The sequence below is a fragment of the Lacerta agilis genome, chromosome 6 (assembly GCF_009819535.1).
Source record: "Lacerta agilis isolate rLacAgi1 chromosome 6, rLacAgi1.pri, whole genome shotgun sequence".
In the NCBI taxonomy this organism is placed as follows: domain Eukaryota; kingdom Metazoa; phylum Chordata; class Lepidosauria; order Squamata; family Lacertidae; genus Lacerta; species Lacerta agilis.
In genome coordinates, this window is record NC_046317.1 from 87,407,689 (window position 1) to 87,431,627 (window position 23,939).

A 23,939-nucleotide genomic window follows, 5' to 3' on the forward strand; every position below is an offset into this window, starting at 1 on the left:
GTTTTGGGTCACATCTGAATGAAAGGTGGAGCACACCACATTTCATTAAAAAGAAAGAAGAATGGGAAACCTATTGAAGCATATTGACCCCAAGGTCTGCCTTCCTCCAGATGGTTTAAACGAAAACTCGCACCAGCTCCCAGCCAGCATGGCATCTGGGGGGCACCGGGTTGGCACCAGACTCAAACCTTCTTCATCAGACCTTTCCCCTTCCGAGGATCACAAGCACCCTCAATGAACTACAATTCCCAGGTTCTTTGGGGGAAGCCATGACAGCGGCATCAGTATTATGCAGATTTCCTTTTCACGCCCATCACTCCTCCACAGGTAAGGTCAATATTGTGGAGACGGACCTGCAAGTATCTGAGTGCATCTCCTCAAAGACATTCCCAATATTCTCTTTCTGCTTGTTCCCAAAAGAGTTTCTAAGGCATGTGCCTTTAGGTGTGCAAATCTACATGGAGACTGCTGAAATGTACAACAGGGAACATACCACATTTTACTCATGGAGACTTGCCGTTATTTTATTGATTGTAGATAATGCAAACTGTTAAAAAAATTATTGGCTGATGTTTAATTTTACTGTTTACTATTAGATTCTAATGAATTATTGAATATTGCTTTATTTGATATAAGTTGTTTATTTTAAAGTTATTGTGACTTCTCATATCGGATCAGATTGTATTATTAATGTTTGATGTTGAAGAAGAAGAAGAGGAAGAAGAGAAAGAAGAAGAAGGAGAAGAAGAAGAAGAAGAGTTGGATTTGATATCCCGCTTTATCCACTACCCGAAGGAGTCTCAAAGCGGCTAACATTCTCTCTATTATGTCTTTATATGTGTTGGAAGCCACCCAGAGTGGCTGGGGCTATCCTACCATGCCTCTAGAATTTGGCTATTAGCTCTTTTCCAATACTGGTAGGTCCTTAAACAGTAAATTCTTATCATCATCAGATAGAGCTCCTCCTCCTAGGTAAGCTTAGTCCGAAGACGACTGTTGCTGAAACAACATCTGAGTCTCCAGCACTGCACCCTGGAGCTGTCCAGGTGCTGTGGGAGCCTTGGCTCACCTCCATACTGTTGTGGCCATTGCCCAAAACACAACCATTTCACTCATGTCAAGCAACAGCACAGAAAGGCAGGAACCACAAGCGAAAACTCGCAAGAGCCTGCAGCCCAAATTGCCACAAATCTAAGCCCTTGGAGTGTGTGGGATGTAATAACGCATATTCTAAGTGCAAACTAGGATGTTCCCCTCCAAATTTGGAATTTTATAAGTGCTTAAAGGGAATGAAAGGGGTAGAGGGCAACAGAAACCCAACAGCAGCATTATATCTGCATTGGAAGAGTTGAGGAAATTAATTTTCCACCCAAATCGTGCTAGGAGCCTGCAATGATTGATAGCCTTTTTTGGAGAGGCATTAAAGCACTGAATTGGATTCAGTTTATGGAAGAGTAATCTAATCCCCTCTGGCCCTCCCCTTTCATTCTACCCTTAATCTGAAAGTGTGCAGCCGGTGTTTTGTCCGACAAGGCCCTCTTGGGCCACACTTTGATGTGAAATGCTCCCCTCCCCCTCTGTTCATGTGTTGTGCGTCTCCATCTCCCACCAGAACCCCGTCTTCTCAATCCCCTTGGCACTGTCCAGCCTTTCCTTCTTTGGACAGTTTCTGGCTGCGTTCGGACACCAGCCTTGCTCACCTTCGAAAGTCCGCCAACCTCCAAATAAAAGCAGATGATGAAGATGTTCCAAGTGACCCAGATGGCTGTCCAGATGGCATACTGGGTGGAGAAAGAGAAAGAAGTCAAGTTGCAGAAGAAGGGGGGAAAAGCAAAACGAGCACAAGTTCTCTAAAGCTGGTGCTACAGATGCAGAACATCCAACGCCATGATCTGAACAGCAGCAAAGTCAGAGACCTCTGTGCTTCTGGTGGCCTGCTGGATTTCAACTAACAACAAAGACTAAGCATTGGGCAGCAACAATGACACCCCTGGGTGCTGCTGCAAAGGGCAGCTCGCAGCAGTGGGTGTGAGAGGAGCTGTTAATTAGAGTGGCCATGTCATTATGTTATTCTAACCCATCCCATTTCAAAGCAAAAGAAGCACAATGCAATATGTGTCAGGAAGGGGGGGATATAATCAATTACATATCATTTGAGGTCTGAAAGTAACAACAGCATTGAATACTGATCATATTTGCTGGACTGATTTCCATTCTGGACTTGGGACAAGTCAACAAACACTGGCAATTTCTGCCCCCGTTTCTGTTTCCGCCAGAATTTTCCGACAGCCTTAGTGTACAAGTGGAATCCCCTGGATTCCAAATCATGTCACTACAGTGACCTTCTTTCACCCTCCTCCCATACTGAGGGTGGTCCATCGCAGCCTGTCCTTCAGCTACAGACCAGAGGGTGATGCAACTGATGTGCTCATTGTGTCCAGAGATAAACTCTGTGCTTCTTTGTAGCCTTGCGGCAAATAGATGGACTGGCAATCCTCGCTTGCCAAGATCATCGACGGTGGACTTTATATTTGAGCAATGATGCCGGTCAATGAGGAATCTCCCTCTTCAATAAATGGCAGTGATAAACCCAGGCTTGCGTGGGAGACGGGGTGGCGGACGAGAGGGTTTTAAAATATACAAATCATCTGTCAGACAGAAAAAAACCTCCTTGATACAGATTTCCAGAAAACCACGAGGAGCACCTGAGGCTTCAAAGCCAGTAAATAGCATGGACCCATTCCAGAAGGGAGGTTTCCAACACCACCAAAATGAAACAGAGCACATCAGAGAACCGGGGAGGGAGGGGAAGTGCCTTTCATTTGGGTGGGCAAGGAGAACTTTCTGGCTGGATCTGACCCACCAAGTCAGGAACATTTAGCCCCGCAGCATTTGGAGCTGAGCAATGGCACCAAAGGGCCACCGCAGGATACAAAAGCCAGCACTGGCGAGGCACGATTGGTCACCTTAATAAAAGACATTTGCACAGGGCAGCGCGCTTCAAACTGGCAATTAGGGCAGTGGCGCTCGTCCCATTAACAGTGCAGTAATTTAATTCTCTATCCAAAAGGCTGTGTAATAAAGTGAAGCCGTCTGATTAAAATAAATATGCACACTCTGTTGGACGCAGCAAGTGAAAGGACGGATTTGTTGATAATCGGAGGTGCCCCGCTGTCAGCCGGCGGCCAAAGTCTTGTGACGCATGTGCACACTGTATCTAGGAAAGATCCAAATGGTTATGGGCCCATGAAGAGGACTATGTGCACTACTAATTAGGTTAAAACAAAATAAAGAATATAAAAAAATTCCTTCCAGTAGCACCTTAGGATTTTTTTTATTTTTTATTTTGTTTTGACTATGGCAGACCAACCCGGCTACCTACCTGTACTAATCAGGTTAGTGTGACACAGAAACCCACTGTACACATGTGTGTGTGTGTGTGTGTGTGTGTGTACACTGCAGGATGGCATGCCTGCTCAGATCTGGTGCCCAGATCAGAGAGTGCTCTTCTAGACTCAGCTACGTCACTAAGAAGCTAGGTTTGTAAGGGAGGAAGTGAAGCTGCTTCTTTCCCTTTCCCTCACTTTCTCAGTGCCATGTAACCACCAGGGCAGGTGTGCCTAAACTTGCTCCAAGTATAGACCGCATGTTTGAAACTTTAGGGCTGTATTTTGCACCCAAGGGTAATCTACCATGCTGCTACATGGAATAATGCATAAAACCAGGCCTTTACATTTAGTAAGTAAAGCATTTTGAACTTACTTAGCAGTGTGGTCTGTTCATTGCAAGAGGAATAGAAAATGGGGGGAAGTGCTATATGCAACTAAACAGGATATGCAAAAGGCTTAACAGCCTAGATTCCTAATGCTTCACTGTGTTGCTTTACTTTGTGAGTTTCAACTCTGCTGCTGGGGCTCTCTCTTGCTGGAGTGTATGTTTAGGACCGCTTTTTGAATCCAGGCATTCAGTTGATTCTCTTATTATTTGCCCCATATACGTGGCTCAAAGGGATCCATATATTTTCATAGATTTGGAGATGGCATGAGGCATACACAGTGAGAGGAGAGGGGGGAAATCCCATTGCACTAGACCTAATCCTTGTACTAGCTCCAATATTCCATTGTTGTTGATGTTTAGTTGTTTAGTTGTGTCCGACTCTTTGTGACCCCATGGACCAGAGCACGCCAGGCACTCCTGTCTTCCACTGCCTCCCGCAGTTTGACCAAACTCATGCCAGTCGCCTCGAGAACACTGTCCTACCATCTCATCCTCTGTCGTCCCCTTCTCCTTGTGCCCTCCATCTTTTCCCAACACCAGGGTCTTTTCTAGGAGTCTTCTCTTCTCATGAGGTGGCCAAGTACTGGAGCCTCAACTTCAGGATCTGTCCTTCTAGTGAGCACTCAGGGCTGATTTCCTTCAGAATGGATAGGTTTGATCTTCTTGCAGTCAAATGGGATCTCAAGAGTCTCCTCCAGCACCATAATTCAAAAAGCATCAATTCTCAGTGATCAGCCTTCTTTATGGTCCAGCTCTCACCTCTATACATCACTACTGGGAAAACCATAGCTTTAACTATACCGACCTTTGTCGGCAAGGTGATGTCCTCTGCTTTTTAAGATGCTGTCTAGGTTTGTCATTGCTTTTCTCCCAAGAAGCAGGCGTCTTCTAATTAATATTCCATTAAATACTGTTAAAGGAGAAATATGAGGGCTCCCTTGGACAAAAACAAGGACATCAGCAGGGATGCCAGAGCAAAACAGGCAGCCTATAGGCTCGGTCTTGTTGAAGACTGTCACGACAGGGCTCCCACCTGCCACAAGATGAAGCAAGATGGAAGGCCCCAAACAGGAAGGGACCCCAACTTTTATAGTTACTAATCTCCCAAGTTACACCCCCCTACACTATATCATGGATACATCAGAAATACATCAAAACTGGGAGGGTCAGATGAGGTAACCCTGAGTGTCCTGACACCTGTGTCATCCCTCCTTGAACCCCTCCCAGGCACACCATTTCTGCAAAAGCAAAGAGTGTTCCAGATTTCCTGCCTGTCAGGGTAGGGCTAATGACTGTCCTTTGTTCTAGCCTGGGCCAAATCCATTTTCAGGTGGTGGGTCCTTTGTGAGGGAAATGACCCATAGTTTGGCAGCTTTGGGTGGGTACATCCCCTGGTCGGGCTCCGCTGTGGACGTGCTGGTACATCTAGGGGATTATGGCTGCCTTGTGACCACACCAGGCCTCCACCTTGATAAGCCCTCCTAATATGGTGAAGAACAAAGTGGAATGGCCCAGATCTGACATACAGTTGACTTATATGAATTTATAACCGAAACACTATAGAGAAAGAAATATTTTCACTCAAGTGTGTGTGGTGTGTGTGTGTGTGGTGTGTGGTGTTGTCCCTTGGAACCTGGGTGGCTCGGTGAATTCCTGTAACAATACCCACCCCCTGGTTTTTAAGAGCCAGTCTTAAATTCATCTTTAGGAATCTTAAAAATAACCCCAAACGAACCTGCACTTACCACCACGATGTAGCGTGGCCTGTACTGGATTGTACCAAACAGGGCCAAGGATGACAATGATTATGTGGAGGAAATTGGCGAGAATGGAGCCCATTGGTATCCCAGGAAATCAAACACTTGTCTCTCTAACGGCAGCAAGATGGAAAAGAAAGAGAAGGAGGCTGTGATTTCTGCACTGCAGGTGGCTTGGACCAGATGACCATTTTGGGTCCTTTCCAAATCTACAATTTCTACAATCCTGTGATGCATAATACAGTAGCAAATTGGAGGCTTGCTTTGAAAATGCTTGTTTTTCCAAAAAAAAATGGAATCGTTCCCCTGTTGGTGGCAATCTCTGGACTGCCACAGGTTGGTGCAAGCAATACAGTCGTAGGCAGCAAATTTAGGTTTCACGATTGATGTGGATTTGGGCGCTCTTGTGCAACAAAGAAGCAGAGCTTTTTTTGGTAAGGAAAGAGATGGGGAAATGTACTGGAAAGTGCAGGATTGCAGCAACATCGAGCGATGTCAGATAGGCTGCATGCAAGCTCTAAGTTTTCTGCCAACAGCTCAGGAAGAATGCTCCATAGGAAGGACCTCTGGATGGGAACTCTGTCTAGTTCCTTTCCCCCATATCCTCTGAAAGTTCACCATACGCCAAGACCGACTGTGTACCGAAGAAACTAAAAAAAAAATGTTATGAACCTCCCTTTCACACTCCCCTCCCCTGTTACTAAGTTTATTTATTTTTATTCTTTTATTGCTCAGGTGTTCCGGGTCAGACTAATTAGCCTCCCCACCTGTCCCTCGGAGGTCCATCAATGAAGTAAACTCCCTGGTAGATACAAAACGGGAGTATCTTAGTAACCAGAGTTTCTTTGTCCAGCTGCCACGGCCGTTTATAATCCTTGCTCTGGGCTTCAGGGGTTAAACACCTTTTTGCCTACAGCCTCAGGGTCTCTCTCTCTAGATCCCTCACTCTATCAGTCTGCTAAACCCTTTTAGCAACTCAGTGGCATTCAACAATGTACAGCCCGCCAGCCCCCTGAGTGAAATCCCTAAGACACAAACTAACACCCCTCAGGACAGTTTGGTCTCTTCCCTGGGTTCACCTCTTCATGAGCAGTTTATAACCCGCTGGACCCAAAAATTGACGACGACTGACTTATAGCAACAAAACTAGTCTTTATTTCTTTTTAGAGCATAACGGTTTCAGAGAATCAAATGTTTAAACGTAGTTTCATAACAGCATAAAAGGTTTACTATTCAGTATAACATACTAAACCTTCGACCTACCCTAACCTACCCACCACTATCCTGGTCTCTAACCCTCTCTCCCTCAGTCACCACTCACTCCCTCTTTCTCCCTCCTGACCAACTGCCGCTCCCTCCTTTTAAAGGGCGAAAAGTCCCGCCTCCTGCAAGCGAACTGCCCCTCAAACAGACGGAACCTTAACTCTTCACACGCTGGGGTTTCTGACCATACCCTGCCTAAGGGCAGATCCGATACACTCACAAAAATTCAGCAGGGCAGTATGAACACGTGCCAATTCCCTGTGCGCTGCATTGCCCGTACATGCATTCATTCTGCAGTATTTCGAACCTGCAAATATTTGAGGGTGATTTGCATGCGGGTGGATTTGGGCAGGGAGGTTGCTGCAAAAAAAAATGGGATTGACTACACACTACACACACAAAGAGGCAACGTGATGCCTAGACAAGGGGCCCTAATAAGCCAGGAACAGCATTGGTATTCAGAGTAAAGAGATGTTTGCACAGATGGAACAAATGGAAGAATGCCATGTTGAATTCAACCCAGTGTACCTTAGTCGCCTATGTCCGTTAATTTCCATGTGTCTTGCCTGAGTATCACCCACCCCTTCTGTTTAATAGACTCATGCAGGAGAACTCTGGGGATCATGCCCACTGCCTCTTCTCTCGTCTTTGCGGGGTACAGCTAACAATCATTCTCGCTCTTCTTTTCTGACAGCTTTGAAAGCCGCATTCTTCAACTCCAAGGGAGCCAATTTAATTAAACAGCCAGACAGGTACCATCAGCAATCTCGCAGGAAGCACACGAGCTACTGAATGAACAAGTCCCATACCTGGGAAAGTGGCACTGGAAGGCTATTATTCATTTCAAAATCAATTTTCTCTGCATCATCAGAGCCAGCGGCAATGTGTTAAGCCCTTAATCTTTCATTAGAAGGATCAAAGCACAAATGGCGGTGACATTTAGGAGTCCCAGGTTCTGGTTGGCTGGCTGGAGGACACGTGAATGCAATCAGTTTATCCAATCGTGCACTTAATTGGCTTTGTTTGTTACTTTGAGCCCAGAAATGTAGATAAAGCACCAGCCCGTCCATATATTAGTTTACCTATTTAGCAAGGAAACCCTTCAGTAGTGTATGTTACAGAGAGATAACCCCATGCCTTCTGGATTTTGCAAGAAGCGGGCTTGACTTTGCTTCCTGCCTGCAATCACTGGGACCAAAGAGTGTCGTGATCCAAAGCAGCAACTATATTTAGATTCCACACAGAATGTAGTTACCGGTAAACATTCTTACAAAAGGGACTGGTGGCCATCAACTCAGATGGCTTTAAAAGAGCATCTGACGACAGATTCATGGAATAAAAGGCTGTCAAAAAGTAGTAGTCATAAGGGTTGTGTTCTCCCCAGTGGCATAGCGCAGGTTGCTGATGGCCGGGACGGGGCTAGTGTTGTGCCCCCTAGTGGACTGGGCAGCCTGGCAGTGCCGGGCCATCAACGAGGAAGCTGCCTCCACACACCTCCATAGCTTCCATTTGGTTCTGAGCTGGAACGTGTACAGAAGAGGGCAACCAAAATGGTCAAAGGCCTGGAAACGATGCCTTATGAGAGCTTAGGGAGCTGAGTATGTTTAGCCTGGAGAAGAGAAGGTTAAGGGGTGATATGATAGCCATGTTCAAATATATAAAAGGATGTCATATAGAGGAGGGTGAAAGGTTGTTTTCTGCTGCTCCAGAGAAGCGGACACAGGGCAATGGATTCAAACTACAAGAAAGAAGATTCCACCTAAACATTAGGAAGAACTTCCTGACAGTGAGAGCTGTTCGGCAGTGGAATTTGCTGCCAAGGAGTGTGGTGGAGTCTCCTTCTTTGGAGGTCTTTAAGCAGAGGCTTGACAGCCATCTGTCAGGAATGCTTTGATGGTGTTTCCTGCTTGGCAGGGGGTTGGACTGGATGGCCCTTGTGGTCTCTTCCAACTCTAGGATTCTATGATTCTATTTTGCCTTGTTCACGTGCCATAGAATCTTGACTTCTGTCCCTTCCGCTTGCCGCTGTGCCTGTACTGCTCCCAGCCGGAATGAAGATATTTTCCTTACTTACCAGTCCTTGTGCGTTGGGAGGGCAACCCAACCCAACCCAACCCAACCCAACCCAACCAAATCATTATCTAGCTCATAAGAAACATCAGAGTATATGCTCCTCTAAAAGAACAACTCCTATTAAACAAGACGGAAACCTGATTGAATTTTTTTCTTAATCAATTATTCACCAGAGTTTTACTTAATTAATCTGTCAATTAAATGTGCATAAATTTGCATGCACTAAAACAATGCTTCTGAAGCCAGAGGCTTTCTTTACTTCTTTATGTTTCATCGTCGCCGTCATCGAAGGCATCCATGTCCTCCTACACGAGAGAAAGGGAGGTATGCCTCTTTAGACATCTTGCCATCTGCAATTTTTAATTGCATTTTTTAATTGCATGGAAAAAAAGAGAGTCTGCTGTCTGTTTAATCGGTGGCAACTTCTTAACTGATGGATTAAATTTAACTAATTGATCACCACAACTCCATACTTTTAAAGCATGCATGGAGGGATGAGGATTTTGGTGCAGGTTGCCAAGGGAAGCCACTTGGCTATAAGGAAACCTCCCGAGTCTTGAGCTAGTCTGCTCAGTTGGGAGCTTCCTGCCTCCAATGCCCCGCCTATGATATCCTTGGAGATGTCTGATTGGCCACTGCAGGAAGCAGAGTGCTGAACTAGATGGACTGTTGGTCTGATCATAGGGATGCAGGTGGCGCTGTGGTCTAAACCACTGAGCCTCTTGGGCTTGCCGATCAGAAGGTCGGTGGTTCTTCAAATCCCTGCAATGAAGTGAGCTCCCATTGCTCTGCCCCAGCTCCTGCCAACCCAGCAGTTCGAAAGCACGCCTGTGCAAGTAGATAAATAGTTACTGTGCACTCTGGTTTCCATCATGGTGTTCCGTTGTGCCAGAAGCAGTTTAGTCATGCTGGCCACCAGGACCGGTGCTAGGGTTTCTTGCACCCTAGGCGAGACCACCTTCTGGTGCCCCCCGCCCCCCACCAAAGCCTGCTTTAGCGGGACGTGGGGGGTGGTGTAGAGGCAAGCAGCAGTTTCTCCGCTGTAGCGGAGAAGCTGCTGCTCGCCTGTCCCACCCCCCCCAAAGCCTGCTTTAGCGGGAGCTGGGGGTGGTGTAGTGGGCAAGCAGCACCTCTCCGCTAAAGCGGAGAAGCTGCTGCTAGCCCGCCCGCCCCCCCCCGCGCCCAAGCCTGGCCAGCGCCCCCTCCATTTTGGCGCCCTAGGCAATTGCCTAGTTCGTCTTAATGGACGTGCCAGCCCTGCTGGCCACATGACCCAGAAAGCTGTCTGTGGACAAACGCCGGTTCCTTTGGCCTGAAAGCGAGATGAGTGCTGCAACCCCATAGTCGCCTTTGACTGGACTTAATGGTCCAGGGGTCCTTTACCTATACCTTTACCTAGGTCTGATCCCAGCAGAGCTCTTCTTAGGTTTACCTGGCTACTGCCCAGTACCTGCCAGACTCAGCTGGCCAGTTCCTTCTGTTCTTCTGTTCTGCCATGTAGCCGTTCCTTAGATGGCCTGCCTTGCATTGATATGCCATTACTCATTTTCTCCCCTGCCCACAGACAGCATCGCAGCTTGTGATGCCAGGATTTGATCTCGGCAAGGGCCAGGGGGAAAGGGCCCATGCTGGCTGCAGAGGTGGGTTTAGGGCAGCACGACCTGTTCCTCTGCACTGGGTGCTGAGCTGGGGTGGGGTGTGACAACTATGACGCAGTACATGCGCGGAACAGAATGCAAATTTTGCAAACAGGAGGTGCCAAATTTTGGGCTCACACAGGGCCCCACTGAAATTTGAAATACCAAAGTCTGCACCTGCTGGCTGGAATAAATTGGCATACAGAGGTCCGAGAGGTTTAGGAGATGCAAAGTTATTAGTTCATCAGTTTGCACATACTACCAGGGGCGTAGCAAGGGGGGGTGGGCCGCCCCGTGTTCCATAATGGAGGGGGTGACAAATTAGCAAGAAATATTATTTTGGGGGGGGGAATTGGGAAAAAAATTGAATTTTTTTTTAATGCCTGCTCTGAAGGTCTTATCTAACTATACTAGGGATTATATAGCTATATATGAAATTTCATGCATATCGGTTAATATCTTGACCCTCCTCCACCAAAATAGCTGTTCACTTGGCTTTTTTCCTATGTTATGAAGGCTGAAATTTCAGTTCAGAGAACACTTACTGTTCCCAACCCTAACCCTGTGGAAAGCCATCTAATTAGACTTTGAGAGGTTTTTAGGAGGTAATTTAATTATTGTTTGATTTTATACCAATGTTATGTATCTGATGTTAGCCACCCTGAGTCCGACTTTGGCCAGGGAGGGTGGGATATAAATAAAAGTTTATTATTATTATTACTTGTTATTATTCCTTTGTAAGAAAATATGAAATAATGTAAAACCATTTTTGCGGGGGGGGGTGTCAATGGGGGGGGTTGACAAGAAATTTTCCGCACCGGGTACCACCTGACTTTCCCATGCCTTGGGGGGTGGGGGTGACAAAAAAATTTTTGCCCCCGGGTACCAATTTACCTAGCTACGCCACTGCATACTGCGACTGTCCTTAGTTATTGGGACCTCACTCTAATATCATTTATTTCTCAGGTTTATTTCGGAGAGGCATTTTTAAAGCCCTGTTGGATCAGACTAGAGGCCAATCTGGTCCGGCATCCAGAGGCGAAGCTCAGCCAGTGAGCTTATTTATCTGAATGGGGATTTGAACCTTGATCTCTCAGGTCCTAGCACAACACTTTTAGCCATTGCACCACTGTGCGAACTCTGATGTAGGTTTTGACCTGTTCCTGTTACCTATTGTAATTCAATCGTGCTTCTCGGCAGTGGTGCCCTCCCTGTGGAACGCCCTCCCATCAGATGTCAGGGAGATAAAAGAATTACATAACTTTTAGAAAACATCTGAAGGCAGCCCTGTTCAGAGAAGTTTTTAATGTCTGACATTTTATTATTTTTTATTTTGCTGGAAGCTGCCCAGAGTGGCTGGGGGATAAACAATGTTGTTGTTGTTGTTGTTGTTGTTGTTGTTGTTGTTGTTGTTGTTGTTGTTGTTGTTATTTCTAGCTGCATATCTGTAATAGGAGGAAAAATCCTACCTCCATATACATGCTCTTTGTGTTTAAATGAATGCAGATCAGGCTCTGATAAGCTAAATGAAAGCAGGAGGCGGAGCGGAGCCTGTCCCAATGATTGTGATTATGCAGATGCAGTGAAGGTTCAGTACTGATTCATGTAGCCATTGCCAGACCTCCAGGTCTGACCTGAAGTATCCAGGTTTGCCTGGCCCCTTCCTGGTGGCAGGTGCTGGGCTTGACTCTCCAGATGGATGAGAGGGTCTTGTATTGTCATAGCAACAACAACAACAACAACAACAAAGGCAGCAGCAGCAATAACACTAAGAGGAATTTGCAAGCTTCATCCCAGCAATAATTGGCTGTAACTCAGGGGTCAGCAACCTTTATCAGCCGTGGGCCAGTCCACCATCCCTCAGACCATGTGGGGGGCTGGACTATATTTTGGGGAGGGGCATGAACGAATTCCTATGCCCCACAAATAACCCAGAGATGCATTTTAAATAAAAGGACACATTCTGCTCATGTAAAAACACACTGATTCCTGGACCGTCCACGCACTGGATTGAGAAGGCAATTGGGCCGCATCCGGCCCCCGGGCCTTAGGTTGCCTACCCCTGCTGTAACATATAGAACAGACACTCTGGGGAATCTTCTCCTCTCTCCCACTTAACCTCTTCTCCGGGACCCGTGCCCATGGCATTGCCAGGGGTCTCCTCCCTTGATATCACCAGGGGCTGGGTCTCAGGTCTGTGCCGTGAAATCTCATAGTCTGGGATGCTCCTGACCTGGCAACCCTAGATCCCTGGCATGAAGTTAGGTGTGTTATTTGTTTGTTTGTTTGTTTGTTTATTATTTTTAATTCATTGAATTTATATACCGCCCTATACCCGGGGGCCTCAGGGTGGTTCACAGAATAAAATCAAGATATAAAATCACAAAATACATAATGAAAATAAAAGCAACAACCTAGTAGTGTCCCCCCCCCAAAAAAAACCTATTTTAAAAGGGTATATGATGTAAATCAGATCAACCAAAGGCCTGGTTAAAAAGGAACATTTTTTGCCAGGCACCTAAAGGTGTCTAATGAAGGCGCCAGGCGAACTTTCCTGGGGAGAACATTCCACAGACAGGGAGCCACTGCAGAGAAGGCCCTGTTCTCGTGCTGCCACCCTCCGGACCTCTCGAGGAGGAGGCACACGAAGAAGGGCCTCAGAAGATGATCTCAGGTTCTGTGTATGTTCATATGGAAAGAGGCGGTCCTTGAGGTATTGCGGTCCTCGGCCATTTAAGGCTTTATAGGTCAAAACCAGCACTTTGAATTGGGCCCAGAAACTAATTGGTAGCCAGTGCAGTCGGACTAGGATTGGTGTAATATGCTCAAACCGTCTTGCTCCGGTGAGCAACCTGGCCACATTTACAAGTATATCCACATTTTCCACAGTGAAGGTGTTGTGTATTGATTCAAGGGTTATAATATCTGTATTATTATTGTCTGTATTCACATTAGGGGATAGTAATTGCCTTCCTGTTCCAGAAGGAACAGCTACTATTGGTTCATTCAAATTGCTGCATTTGGATCCTCATTCTTATTGGTTCCCACCAAAAGGCAGCTTTGTGATTGTTTGAGATTGTTCCCTCCAAAATGTATCCTTTCTAGCCAGTCTTTCTGTCCCTATAAATGTAGCACCCCTCTCCTCAGTTCCCCAGTCTTGTTTGTCTTAATAAAGAGTGTTACATGAAGAAGCTCCTGCCTGCTATGTCAGAGCTGAAATCACTTGCTGAATCACGATCCCCACGTTACAACAGAAGGTATGAGATTACATAGCTGATTTGTTTGCATTCGATGAAAAAAGCAGAAATTGTGGGGAGTCAGCGACTCGTTAGAGGAACTAATACATTACTAGCAGTTACAGGTGGGTAGCCGTGCTGGTCTGCCATAGTCGAAACAAAATAGAAAATTCTTTCCAGTAGCACCTTAGAGACCAGCTGAGTTTGTTCTTGGTATGAGCTTTCGTGTGCATGCACACTTCTTCAGATACACTGAAACAGAAGTCACCAGATCCTTAAATATAGTGAGGGAGTGGGGAGGGGTATTACTCAGACTCCCTCACTATATTTAAGGATCTGGTGACTTCTGTTTCAGTGTATCTGAAGAAGTGTGCATGCACACGAAAGCTCATACCAAGAACAAACTCAGCTGGTCTCTAAGGTGCTACTGGAAAGAATTTTCTATTTTGTTTCGACATTACTAGCAGTTTGCACATCAAATTATAACAGCATGCATTTAAATGTGAGCCTTCACATAAAACGCAGGTGGGGAGAGGTGGGGCATAATTTGACTCTTCTTCCCCAGAGTTCCTCCCACCCCAGTCTAATGCATCACCAGAAGAGGGGGTGTTATGGCTGGGGAAGAAAGGTGTAACCTGCCTTGGGGAGGGAGAGATTAACTCTACTCTCCCTCACTTGGAAAATCAACATAACTCAGGTGGTCAGAAAGGCCCAACAGAGACTCCATTTCCTCAAGGTATTGCGAAAGAATAATGTTAAACAACTGATGAACTCCTTTTACTGGTCCACAATAGAAAGTGTCCTTTCATATTGTATCACAGTGTGGTACGTTGGCCATAGCTGTCAAGTTTCGGATTTGAAAATAAGGGATCAGCAGCCTCACCTATCCCAGGGACAGTCACATGGCAGTGGTGGGCGGAGCCAGAAGCAAAAGTGGGCGGCACTGGTGTGAACGCGCGCAGTAGGCTTACTGTATTTTGGAAACGCTGCCCGTGGGCTACGACGCCTGTAAGCGCGGGAAATGGCTCCCGCTTGCTTTGAGGCTGCAAGGAGGCAAGGTCTTCCCAGTCCCTGGCCAGCAGGGGAGGGAGAGGAGCTGCTTCCTTTGAAAAAAACGGGAAATTAAAGGGATATAAAAAATAAGGGATAGCAGTGGGAAACTGCTTGAAATAAGGGAGATTCCCGGGGGAAACGGGATACTTGACAGCACTGACGTTGGCTTGACAGCCACGGACAGAAAGTCTCTACAGAAGGTGGTGAATACAGCACATGACATCATGGGCTGTCCCTTGAGTCCGCTAGATGACATCACAAGGGATCATTGCCTTAGGAAAGCGAGAAAAATTCTCAGGGATGACCCACACCCCAGCCATCACCTCTTTAATCTTCTACCCTCGGGCAGGAGATATAGAAATATAATCAGCTGTACCAACAGGCTAAAAAATAGCTTCTATCCGTGGGCTGTTGAACGGAAAATAACATAGCGAAATTGACTTGTGATGTGGTGTGTTGTTCAATAAGAGATTGAGTGTTGGGGGGGAGGCTCGTTTAATTTTTTTGTACACAGTTTGTACAACGACAATAAAGGTATTATTATTATTATTATTATTATTATTATTATTATTATTATTATTACAGTGGTACCTTGGGTTACATACGCTTCAGGTTACATATTCCGCTAATCCAGAAATAATGCTTCAGGTTAAGACTTTGCTTCAGGATAAGAACAGAAATTGTGCTCTGGCAGCGCAGCGGCAGCGGGAGGTCCCATTAGCTAAAGTGGTGCTTCAGGTTAAGAACGGACCTCCGGAACAAATTAAGTATGTAACCAGAGGTACCACTGTATAATTATTATTATTCTGTCAGAGAGCTGTCTTGTCCAGGCAAGAATGCTTAGTTTTGCTGCCACGGCCATAAAGTGACCGCTGCTGTTCCTAAGTTAATGGTACAGTGTGTTTGGGATGGGGCATTTACTGCTCGGGCAAAAGACTGTGTGGCCCCCCCAAACACAAGCTATTACCTTTCCCTCCCTGCGGCCACTCTGACCGTCATTCTCCTCGCACTGTCAGGAAAGGAAAATTCAGAAAGCGGCGAGGAACGAGACAGATGTGCATCTTCAGAGACATCTGGAACGTGAGTGCAGAAATATCTACAGGACAATCTGGCACAGTTTCCCAAACTCCCTTCCAGATCCCATATTTGCACAGCAACGTCACCGATGCAAGGAACACACCCAGCCTAGATAATTCTTTGCAAGTGATCCTTGAGGCCTGCGGTGGATATTAGTGCAAAGGGGATAAATCTGTTAAAGTGCTTAATGCTCCAACTCTATTAATTAGCAACAGGGATGTGGGGGAGTGCCAGGAAAGAGCAACCATCTGGCTTTAAAAAAAGAAAAGAAGAAACTATCCAAGGTCCATGGGCAATAACGAACAGGATGACTCAAATGAGTTGTGTACTCAAGACAGCTCAACGGGGTCAGCTAAGCAAACTCATCAGCAAAACTGGCCCAAACTTGTTGGTTTTTCAAGAGATAGGAGGACTATAAAAACAGATCTGTTTCCTTGATCCCAGTCATAGGGTTCCTCCAGATGACCTGATTATTGAGGGGGTTTATACATCTCCAGTCTCGAAAGGGATACCATATGCATCTGAATACCAGTTACAGTCGTACCTTGGGTCCTTGGATCCCGAACACCTTGCAAGTCAAATGTTTTAGCTCTCAAACACTGCAAACCCAGAAGTGAGTTTTCTGGTTTGCAAATGTTATTTGGAACCCGAACATCCAACACGGCTTCCGATTCGCTGCAGGAGCTTCCTGCAGCCAATCGGAAGACGCACCTTGGTTTCCAAATGTTTTGGAAGTCAAATGGACTTCCAGAATGGATTCCGTTTGACTTCTGCGGTACCACTGTATCTTAATCCGTTCCAGAAGTCCATTCATAAACCAAAACGTTCTTAAACCAAGGCGTGCTTCCCCATAGCAGCGGGGGACTCAATTTACAAATGGAACACACTCAACAGGAAGCGAAACATGTTCTTATTCCAAGGCAAAGTTCACAAACCGAAACACCAACAGTACTTCCAGGTTTGCAGCATTCTTAATCCAAGGTGTTCACAAGCTAAACTGTTCTTAAACCAAGGTACTGCTGTACTGGAAACCACAGTAGGTACAGGAGGGGAGTGTTACTATTGCACTCAAGTCCTGCTTGCAGGCTTCTCCCAGGCATCTGGTTGGCCAATGTGAAAACAGAACGCTGAACAAGATCTGCCTTTCTTCTCCTCCATCAGGGCTTTCCTAATTTTCTTACATCTTCCCGTTAATCCTCAATGCATTTCCCCATCATTCCCCCAACAACAAAAAGCCCGTTGTTGCTTTTTAAAAGGCGGATTTGTTGCAACAGCGCTTTTAATCCACTTTTAACGGCACAAACCCAAATTTATGGCATGCGCTTGACCGCCTCCTGCAAAAAAAAGGAGTGTCCTGGGGGCACCAGGGACTGTGTCATAATAACACAGAAGAAGAAGAAGAAGAAGAAGAAGAAGAAGAAGAAGAAGAAGAAGAGAGTTTGGATTTGATATCCCGCTTTTCACTACCCGAAGGAGTCTCAAAGCGGCTAACATTCTCCTTTCCCTTCCTCCCCCACAACAAACACTCTGTGAGGTGAGTGGGGCTGAGAGACTTCAGAGAAGTGTGACTAGCCCAAGGTCACCCAGCAGCTGCATGTGGAGGAGCGGAGACGCGAACCCGGTTCCCCAGATTACGAGTCTACCACTCTTAACCACTACACCACTGGCTCTCAGGGGCATGGGAGCCAGCTCAAATAGGGACTGTTGCTGGGAGGGCCAAGATGAAGGGGGAAAGCACTCAGTTGGAAGCTACAGTCAGTGGCGGACTTGGGCTTTCAAATTTCAGAGGCATCCTGTGGGACGCCCAAAATTGCTGCCCCTGCCTCTTGCCTTCTGTTCTAAGTCATTGTTGAGGCACCCGTTCAGCTCAGTGCCCAGTGAGGGCAAACCAGTCGCCAGTGGCGTGAGGTGAAATTTTTCGTAGGGGAACAGTTAGGGCCAGAGACGAAAGCTTGTGAGGGCGATTGGGGGGAGCGAAGTCCCGACAGCGTGAGCATGAGCTCTGCGCCTCCCTCCCTAAGCCAGGCAAAAGCTTCCTATCAGCCCATGTGCTAAGCAGGGGTCAGCAAACTTTTCAGCAGGGGGCCGGTCCAATGTCCCTCAGACCTTGTGGGGGGGCCAGACTATATTTTGAAGAAAAAAATGAACCAATTCCTATGCCCCACAAATAACCCAGAGATGCATTTTAAATAAAAGGACACATTCTACTCATGTAAAAACACCAGGCAGGCCCCACAAATATCCCAGAGGTGGATTTTAAATAAAAGGACACATTCTACTCATTAAAAACACGCTGATTCCGGACCATCCTGGGCCGGATTGAGAAGGCGATTGGACAGATCCGGCCCCCGGCCTTAGTTTGCCTACCCATCACTAATGGGAGTTGGTATCCAAAACATTTGGAGAGCACCGGGTTGGGGAAGGTTGATTTAAAGGCCTCTGCTCCCCCGGACAGTGATGACTTTCAATAACTTTTATCGGCTCTCTTGAAAGGAAGAAGATGCTGAGACAAGTGGTCCACAAATGCAACTACTGAAGTCCTAGCAGCTTGCGGGGTTCAGGTGCCAAGATTTAACAGCGGCTTGACAAATTACGTGGGAGCCAAGTTGCAGTTTTCTTTTTCTTTTAAAAGAGATAAATAAATAAAGGGGTTTACTTTCACCAGCATTCCAGAACAAAACTCGACACAACGTCACAACTGAGATGCATGCAGTTCCTTACTCCAGCATAAGGCCGCCCCCTGGATCACTTAGCACCAATTAGTCACTCCCCCACACCTCATTTTATGCATTGCATGCTGGGGGGGGGGCAGGTTGAGGCAGGGAGGATTGAGAGAGCAGTACAGCCTAACTATGAATTATAGCCAGGGACATTAGGTTATCTGTGCCAACTCAGCGAGAGCAGGGGAAATGCCAGAAAATGTGCTGTTGCCTGTGGAATGATAACACTATTCAGAATCCATTTAAAAGTGTCAAAATGAGGGTGCGCGTGTGCATTGGAGGGAGGGGGAATTAACAGTGCATCCAGTGTGGTTTGGTTGTGAGAGTGTTGGGCTAGCCCCTGAGAGACCAGGGTTCAAATCCCCTCTCGGCCACGGAGCTCGTCGCGTGACCTTAGGCCAGTCGCTATTTCTCAGTTGCTGTTGTGTACATGGGACCCACATTTGCCAGTTTAAACTTGGCAAAGTCTAGTGCCTTTCCCCCCACTCCATCATTTCCATAACCACCCCCAGCTCAAAAGCCACCCAGCAGAGCCCTAAGGTCACGGCTTCCTTGCCCAATACTTTCTGGAGTTTATGAAATCTCTCTTTTTCTTCTTCCCCTCCTTCTTTTCCAGCGACGGTTGTCAGGGAAACATACCTTGGGGGCTCTGAACTTCCACCCCAGCATCTCTCTCCAGCTCCGAAGGTCAAAAGAGTAATTGAGCAAGAGGGGGCTGTTTGCCACTCCGTCTCCAAAATATGTTTGGTCAGCACTGCCATTTTAAAATAAACACTGTTCCATATTAGGTTCGGTCTGTCTTCTTCCTGGGAGATGGATGCTCTCGCACCTTGAAGCTGTTGACATTCAAAATTGCAAAACAGAAATAAAAAGGGGAGGCAGGCTGATGGTCCCCTTCATGGATCACTGCCTTGTCGTGGCGAAGGGGCTTGAATTACTCAGGGAAGCTATGAGCTATGCCGTGCAGGGCCACCCAAGATGGACAGGTCATAGTGGAGAGTTTGGACCAAACGTGATCCACCTGGAGGAGGAACTGGCAACCCACTCCAGTATCCCTGCCAAGAAAACTCCATGGACAAAGACAACAGGCATATAAAAGATATGACGCTGGAAGATGAGCCCCTCAGGTCGGAAGGCGTCCAACATGACTGGGGAAGAGCGGAGGACAAGTACAAGTAGATCCAAAGCTGATGAAGCGGCTGGGCCAAAGCCGAAAGGACGCTCAGTTGCGGATATGCCTGGAAGCGAAAGGAAAGTCCAATGCTGTAAAGAAAAGTATTGCATAGGAACCTGGAATGTAAGAACCATGAACCTTGGTAAGCTGGATGTGGTCAAAATGAGATGGCAAGAATAAACATTGACATCCTAGGCATCAGTGAACTAAAATGGACGGGAATGGGCGAATTCAGTTCAGATGACTATCATATCTACTACTGCGGGCAGGAATCCCGTAAAAGAAATGGAGTGGCCCTCATAGTCAACAAAAGAGTGGCGAAAGCTGTACTGGGATGCAATTTCAAAAATGATAGATTGATCTCGATACGAATCCAAGGCAGTCCTTTTAACATCACAGTAATCCAAGTTTATGCACCAACTTCCAGTGCTGAAGAAACTGAAATTGACCAATTCTATGAAGACTTACAACACCTTATAGAAATGACACCAAAGAAGGATGTTCTTCTCATTATAGGGGATTGGAATGCTAAAGTAGGGAGTCAAGAGATAAAAGGAACAACTGGCAAGTTTGGCCTTGGAGTTCAAAATGAAGCAGGGCAAAGGCTAATAGAGTTCTGTCAGGAGAACAAGCTGGTCATCACAAACACTCTTTTCCAACAACACAGACGACTCTACACATGGACATCACCAGATGGGCGACATCGAAATCAGATTGATTATATTCTCTGCAGCCAAAGATGGAGAAGCTCTATACACTCAGCAAAAACAAGACCTGGAGCTGACTGTGGCTCTGATCATCAGCTTCTAATAGCAAAATTCCAGCTTAAACTGAAGAAAGTAGGAAAAACCACTGGGCCAGTAAGATACAATCTAAATCAAATTCCTTATGAATACACAGTTGAAGTGAAAAACAGGTTTAAGGACTTAGATTTGGTGGATAGAGTGCCTGAAGAACTGTGGATGGAGGCTCGTAACATTATACAGGAGGCAGCAACGAAAACCATCCCAATGAAAAGAAATGCAAGAAAGCAAAGTGGCTGTCCAATGAGGCCTTAAAAATAGCGGGGGAGAGAAGGCAAGCAAAATGCGAGGGAGATAGTGAAAGATACAGGAAATTGAATGCAGATTTCCAAAGAATAGCAAGGAGAGACAAGAGGGCCTTTCTAAACGAGCAATGCAAAGAAGAGGAAAATAACAGAATGGGAAAAACCAGAGATCTGTTCAAGAAAATTGGAGATATGAAAGGAACATTTCGTACAAAGATTACCACAATTAAGGACAAAAGTGGAAAGGACCTAACAGAAGCAGAAGACATCAAGAAGAGGTGGCAAGAATACACAGAGGAACTATACCAGAAAGATATAGAGGTCTCATGCACCCCAGGTAGTGTGGTTGCTGACCTTGAGCCAGACATCCTGGAGAGTGAAGTCAAATGGGCCTTAGAAAGCCTTGCTAACAACAAGGCCAGTGGAAGTGATGATATTCCAGCTGAACTATTTAAAATCCTAAAAGATGATGCTGTTAAGGTGCTACACTCAATATGCCAACAAGTTTGGAAAACTCAGCAGTGGCCAGAGGATTGGAGAAGATCAGTTTACATCCCAATCCCAAAGAAGGGCAGTGCCAAAGAATGCTCTAACTACCGCACAATTGCACTCATTTCACACTCTAGCAAGGTTATGCTTAAAATTCTACAAGGCAGGCTTAAGCAGTACGTGGACCGAGAACTCCCAGAAGTGCAAGCTGGATTTCGAAGGGGCAGAGGAACCAGAGACCAAATTGCAAACATGCGCTGGATTATGGAGAAAGCTAGAGAGTTCCAGAAAAACATTACTTCTGCTTCATTGACTACGCAAAAGCATTTGACTGTGTCGACCACAGCAAACTATGGAAAGTTCTTAAAGAAATGGGAGTGCCGGATCACCTCATCTGTCTCCTGAGAAATCTCTATTTGGGACAAGAAGCTACAGTTAGAACTGGATATGGAATAACTGATTGGTTCAAAATTGGGAAAGGAGTACGACAAGGCTGTATATGTCTCCCTGCTTATTTAACTTATATGCAGAATTCATCATGCGAAAGGCTGGGCTGGATGAATCCCAAATCGGAATTAAGATTGCCGGAAAAAATATCAACAACCTCAGATATGCTGATGATACAACCTTGATGGCAGAAAGTGAGGAGGAATTGAAGAACCTTTTAATGAGGGTGAAAGAGGAAAGCGCAAAATATGGTCTGAAGCTCAACATCAAAAAACTAAGATCATGGCCACTGGTCCCATCACCTCCTGGCAAATAGAAGAAATGGAGGCAGTGAGAGATTTCACTTTCTTGGGTTCCATGATCACTGCAGATGGTGACAGCAGTCACGAAATTAGAAGACGCCTGCTTCTTGGGAGAAAAGCAATGACAAACCTAGACAGCATCTTAAAAAGCAAAGACATCACCTTGCCAACAAAGGTCCGTATAGTTAAAGCTATGGTTTTCCCGTAGTAATGTATGGAAGTGAGAGCTGGACCATCAAGAAGGCTGATCGCCGAAGAATGATGCTTTTGAATTATGGTGCTGGAGGAGACTCTTGAGAGTCCCATGGACTGCAAGAAGATCAAACCTATCCATTCTCAAGGAAATCGGCCCTGAGTGCTCACTAGAAGGACAGATACTGAAGTTGAGGCTCCAGTACTTTGGCCACCTCATGAGAAGAGAAGACTCCCTGGAAAAGACCCTGATGTTGGGAAAGATGGAGGGCACAAGGAGAAGGGGACGACAAAGGATGAGATGGTTGGACAGTATTCTCGAAGCTACTAACATGAGTTTGGCCAAACTGCGGGAGGCAGTGAATGATAGGCGTGCCTGGCGTGCTCTGGTCCATGGGGTCACGAAGAGTCGGACACGACTGAACGACTGAACAACAACAACAAGGCTGATGGTCCCTTCAGGATGGTTCCTTCAGGCAGACATCTTCTCATGCTTAGTGATGGACATGAGCTTTCTACTAGCCAAACTGCCTGTGGCTGTTGATCCATTTCTGCAACCAACTGCAAAGTGAGTCACGCCCATGGACCAACAACTCCCAGTATGGAGGGTTGCTCTTTGCTAATTTAGGGTAGGCTTGCATTGCTGCATTAATTTAAACCAGTTCCGTTAAGTGGTTCAAAGCAAGGTGCCAACTAGGACAGACCGAGATTTGCATAGTTTCACCACTGCAGGAGAGTTATCCCACCCGGCACATCCCAGAATCTAAATTTCCCGTTGGAATTAAAGCAGGGCAAAACTGGCCCTGATACTGGCATCCTGGAATGACTGGAAAAAGAAAACAGTTTTCTGGTATCCTGCGATCAGTTTACCAGCAGGGAGAAGGAGACATTTGCAGCACTGTGACAAAATAAATCTTTCTCCAGTTTGTCTCTGAATTGGCCATTAGAAAGATTTCCCCTGCAAGATTTGTTTTTAAAATAAGGTTTTCTATTCCACTGTGGTCTTTGCCTGACAATAATATACCCATTTTTGGTCTGTCTGTGTGCATCTGTGACCGTTTGGAGAGTGGCAGGTTGTTCCTTTTAAACTTGTGAATTCCATAAAAGAGATCACAGATGTTATATTTTTCTGTCAAGGTATTTTTCCATAGAAGATACAGGAGTGTCCCAAGAAGTCTGTGTGACCGTTACGATCACCACATTGAACCGTCGTCATGCTGTTGTCATCCTGTGTGTCTCCTAAACCTACAGCATACTAGCTGACTCGTTTGTATAAAATGTTACTTTGTCGAAAGCAAAAAACCAGAACAGAACTGCTCCATTGCACTTATTCCTAAGATCACAGTCCACCTCCCCTGAAATGTCTCAAGTGGTAACACATCTCTAAAGCAAAAAAAAAAACTGGGCTGAACTGTGTATGCAATACAAGGGTTGACATTTTGCACATTTCATTCTCTCCTTGCCCCTCAATATTCACATGTACAAATTCTGACGAATGAGGCTGGGCTGCTCACCGTTTCTCTAAGGACTCAGCCACATCTGCCCTTGCCTTGCTGCTGCTGCTCCCCACCCCCACCCCCGGAAAACCTGATCTTTACTGCTGAATCAGAGCAAAAGTCAATTGGTGTTTTTTCCCCCATATTGACATTTGCTCCAATTTATCACTAAAGAGCAGGCTTTTGAGGAGGAAAGCA

At 46.1% G+C, this 23,939-nt stretch overlaps 1 protein-coding gene across 1 annotated transcript in view; it reads right to left on the reverse strand.

Moving 5' to 3' along the window:
* Window positions 1-23,939, reverse strand: part of NKAIN4 (sodium/potassium transporting ATPase interacting 4) — a 96,578-nt gene that overhangs the window by 49,112 nt on the left and 23,527 nt on the right. Inside the window, 4 exon segments of the mRNA XM_033153993.1 lie at window positions 1,701-1,781; window positions 5,523-5,564; window positions 5,566-5,606; window positions 5,609-5,683. Of these exon segments, the coding sequence (XP_033009884.1) occupies window positions 1,701-1,781; window positions 5,523-5,564; window positions 5,566-5,606; window positions 5,609-5,683 (239 nt within the window).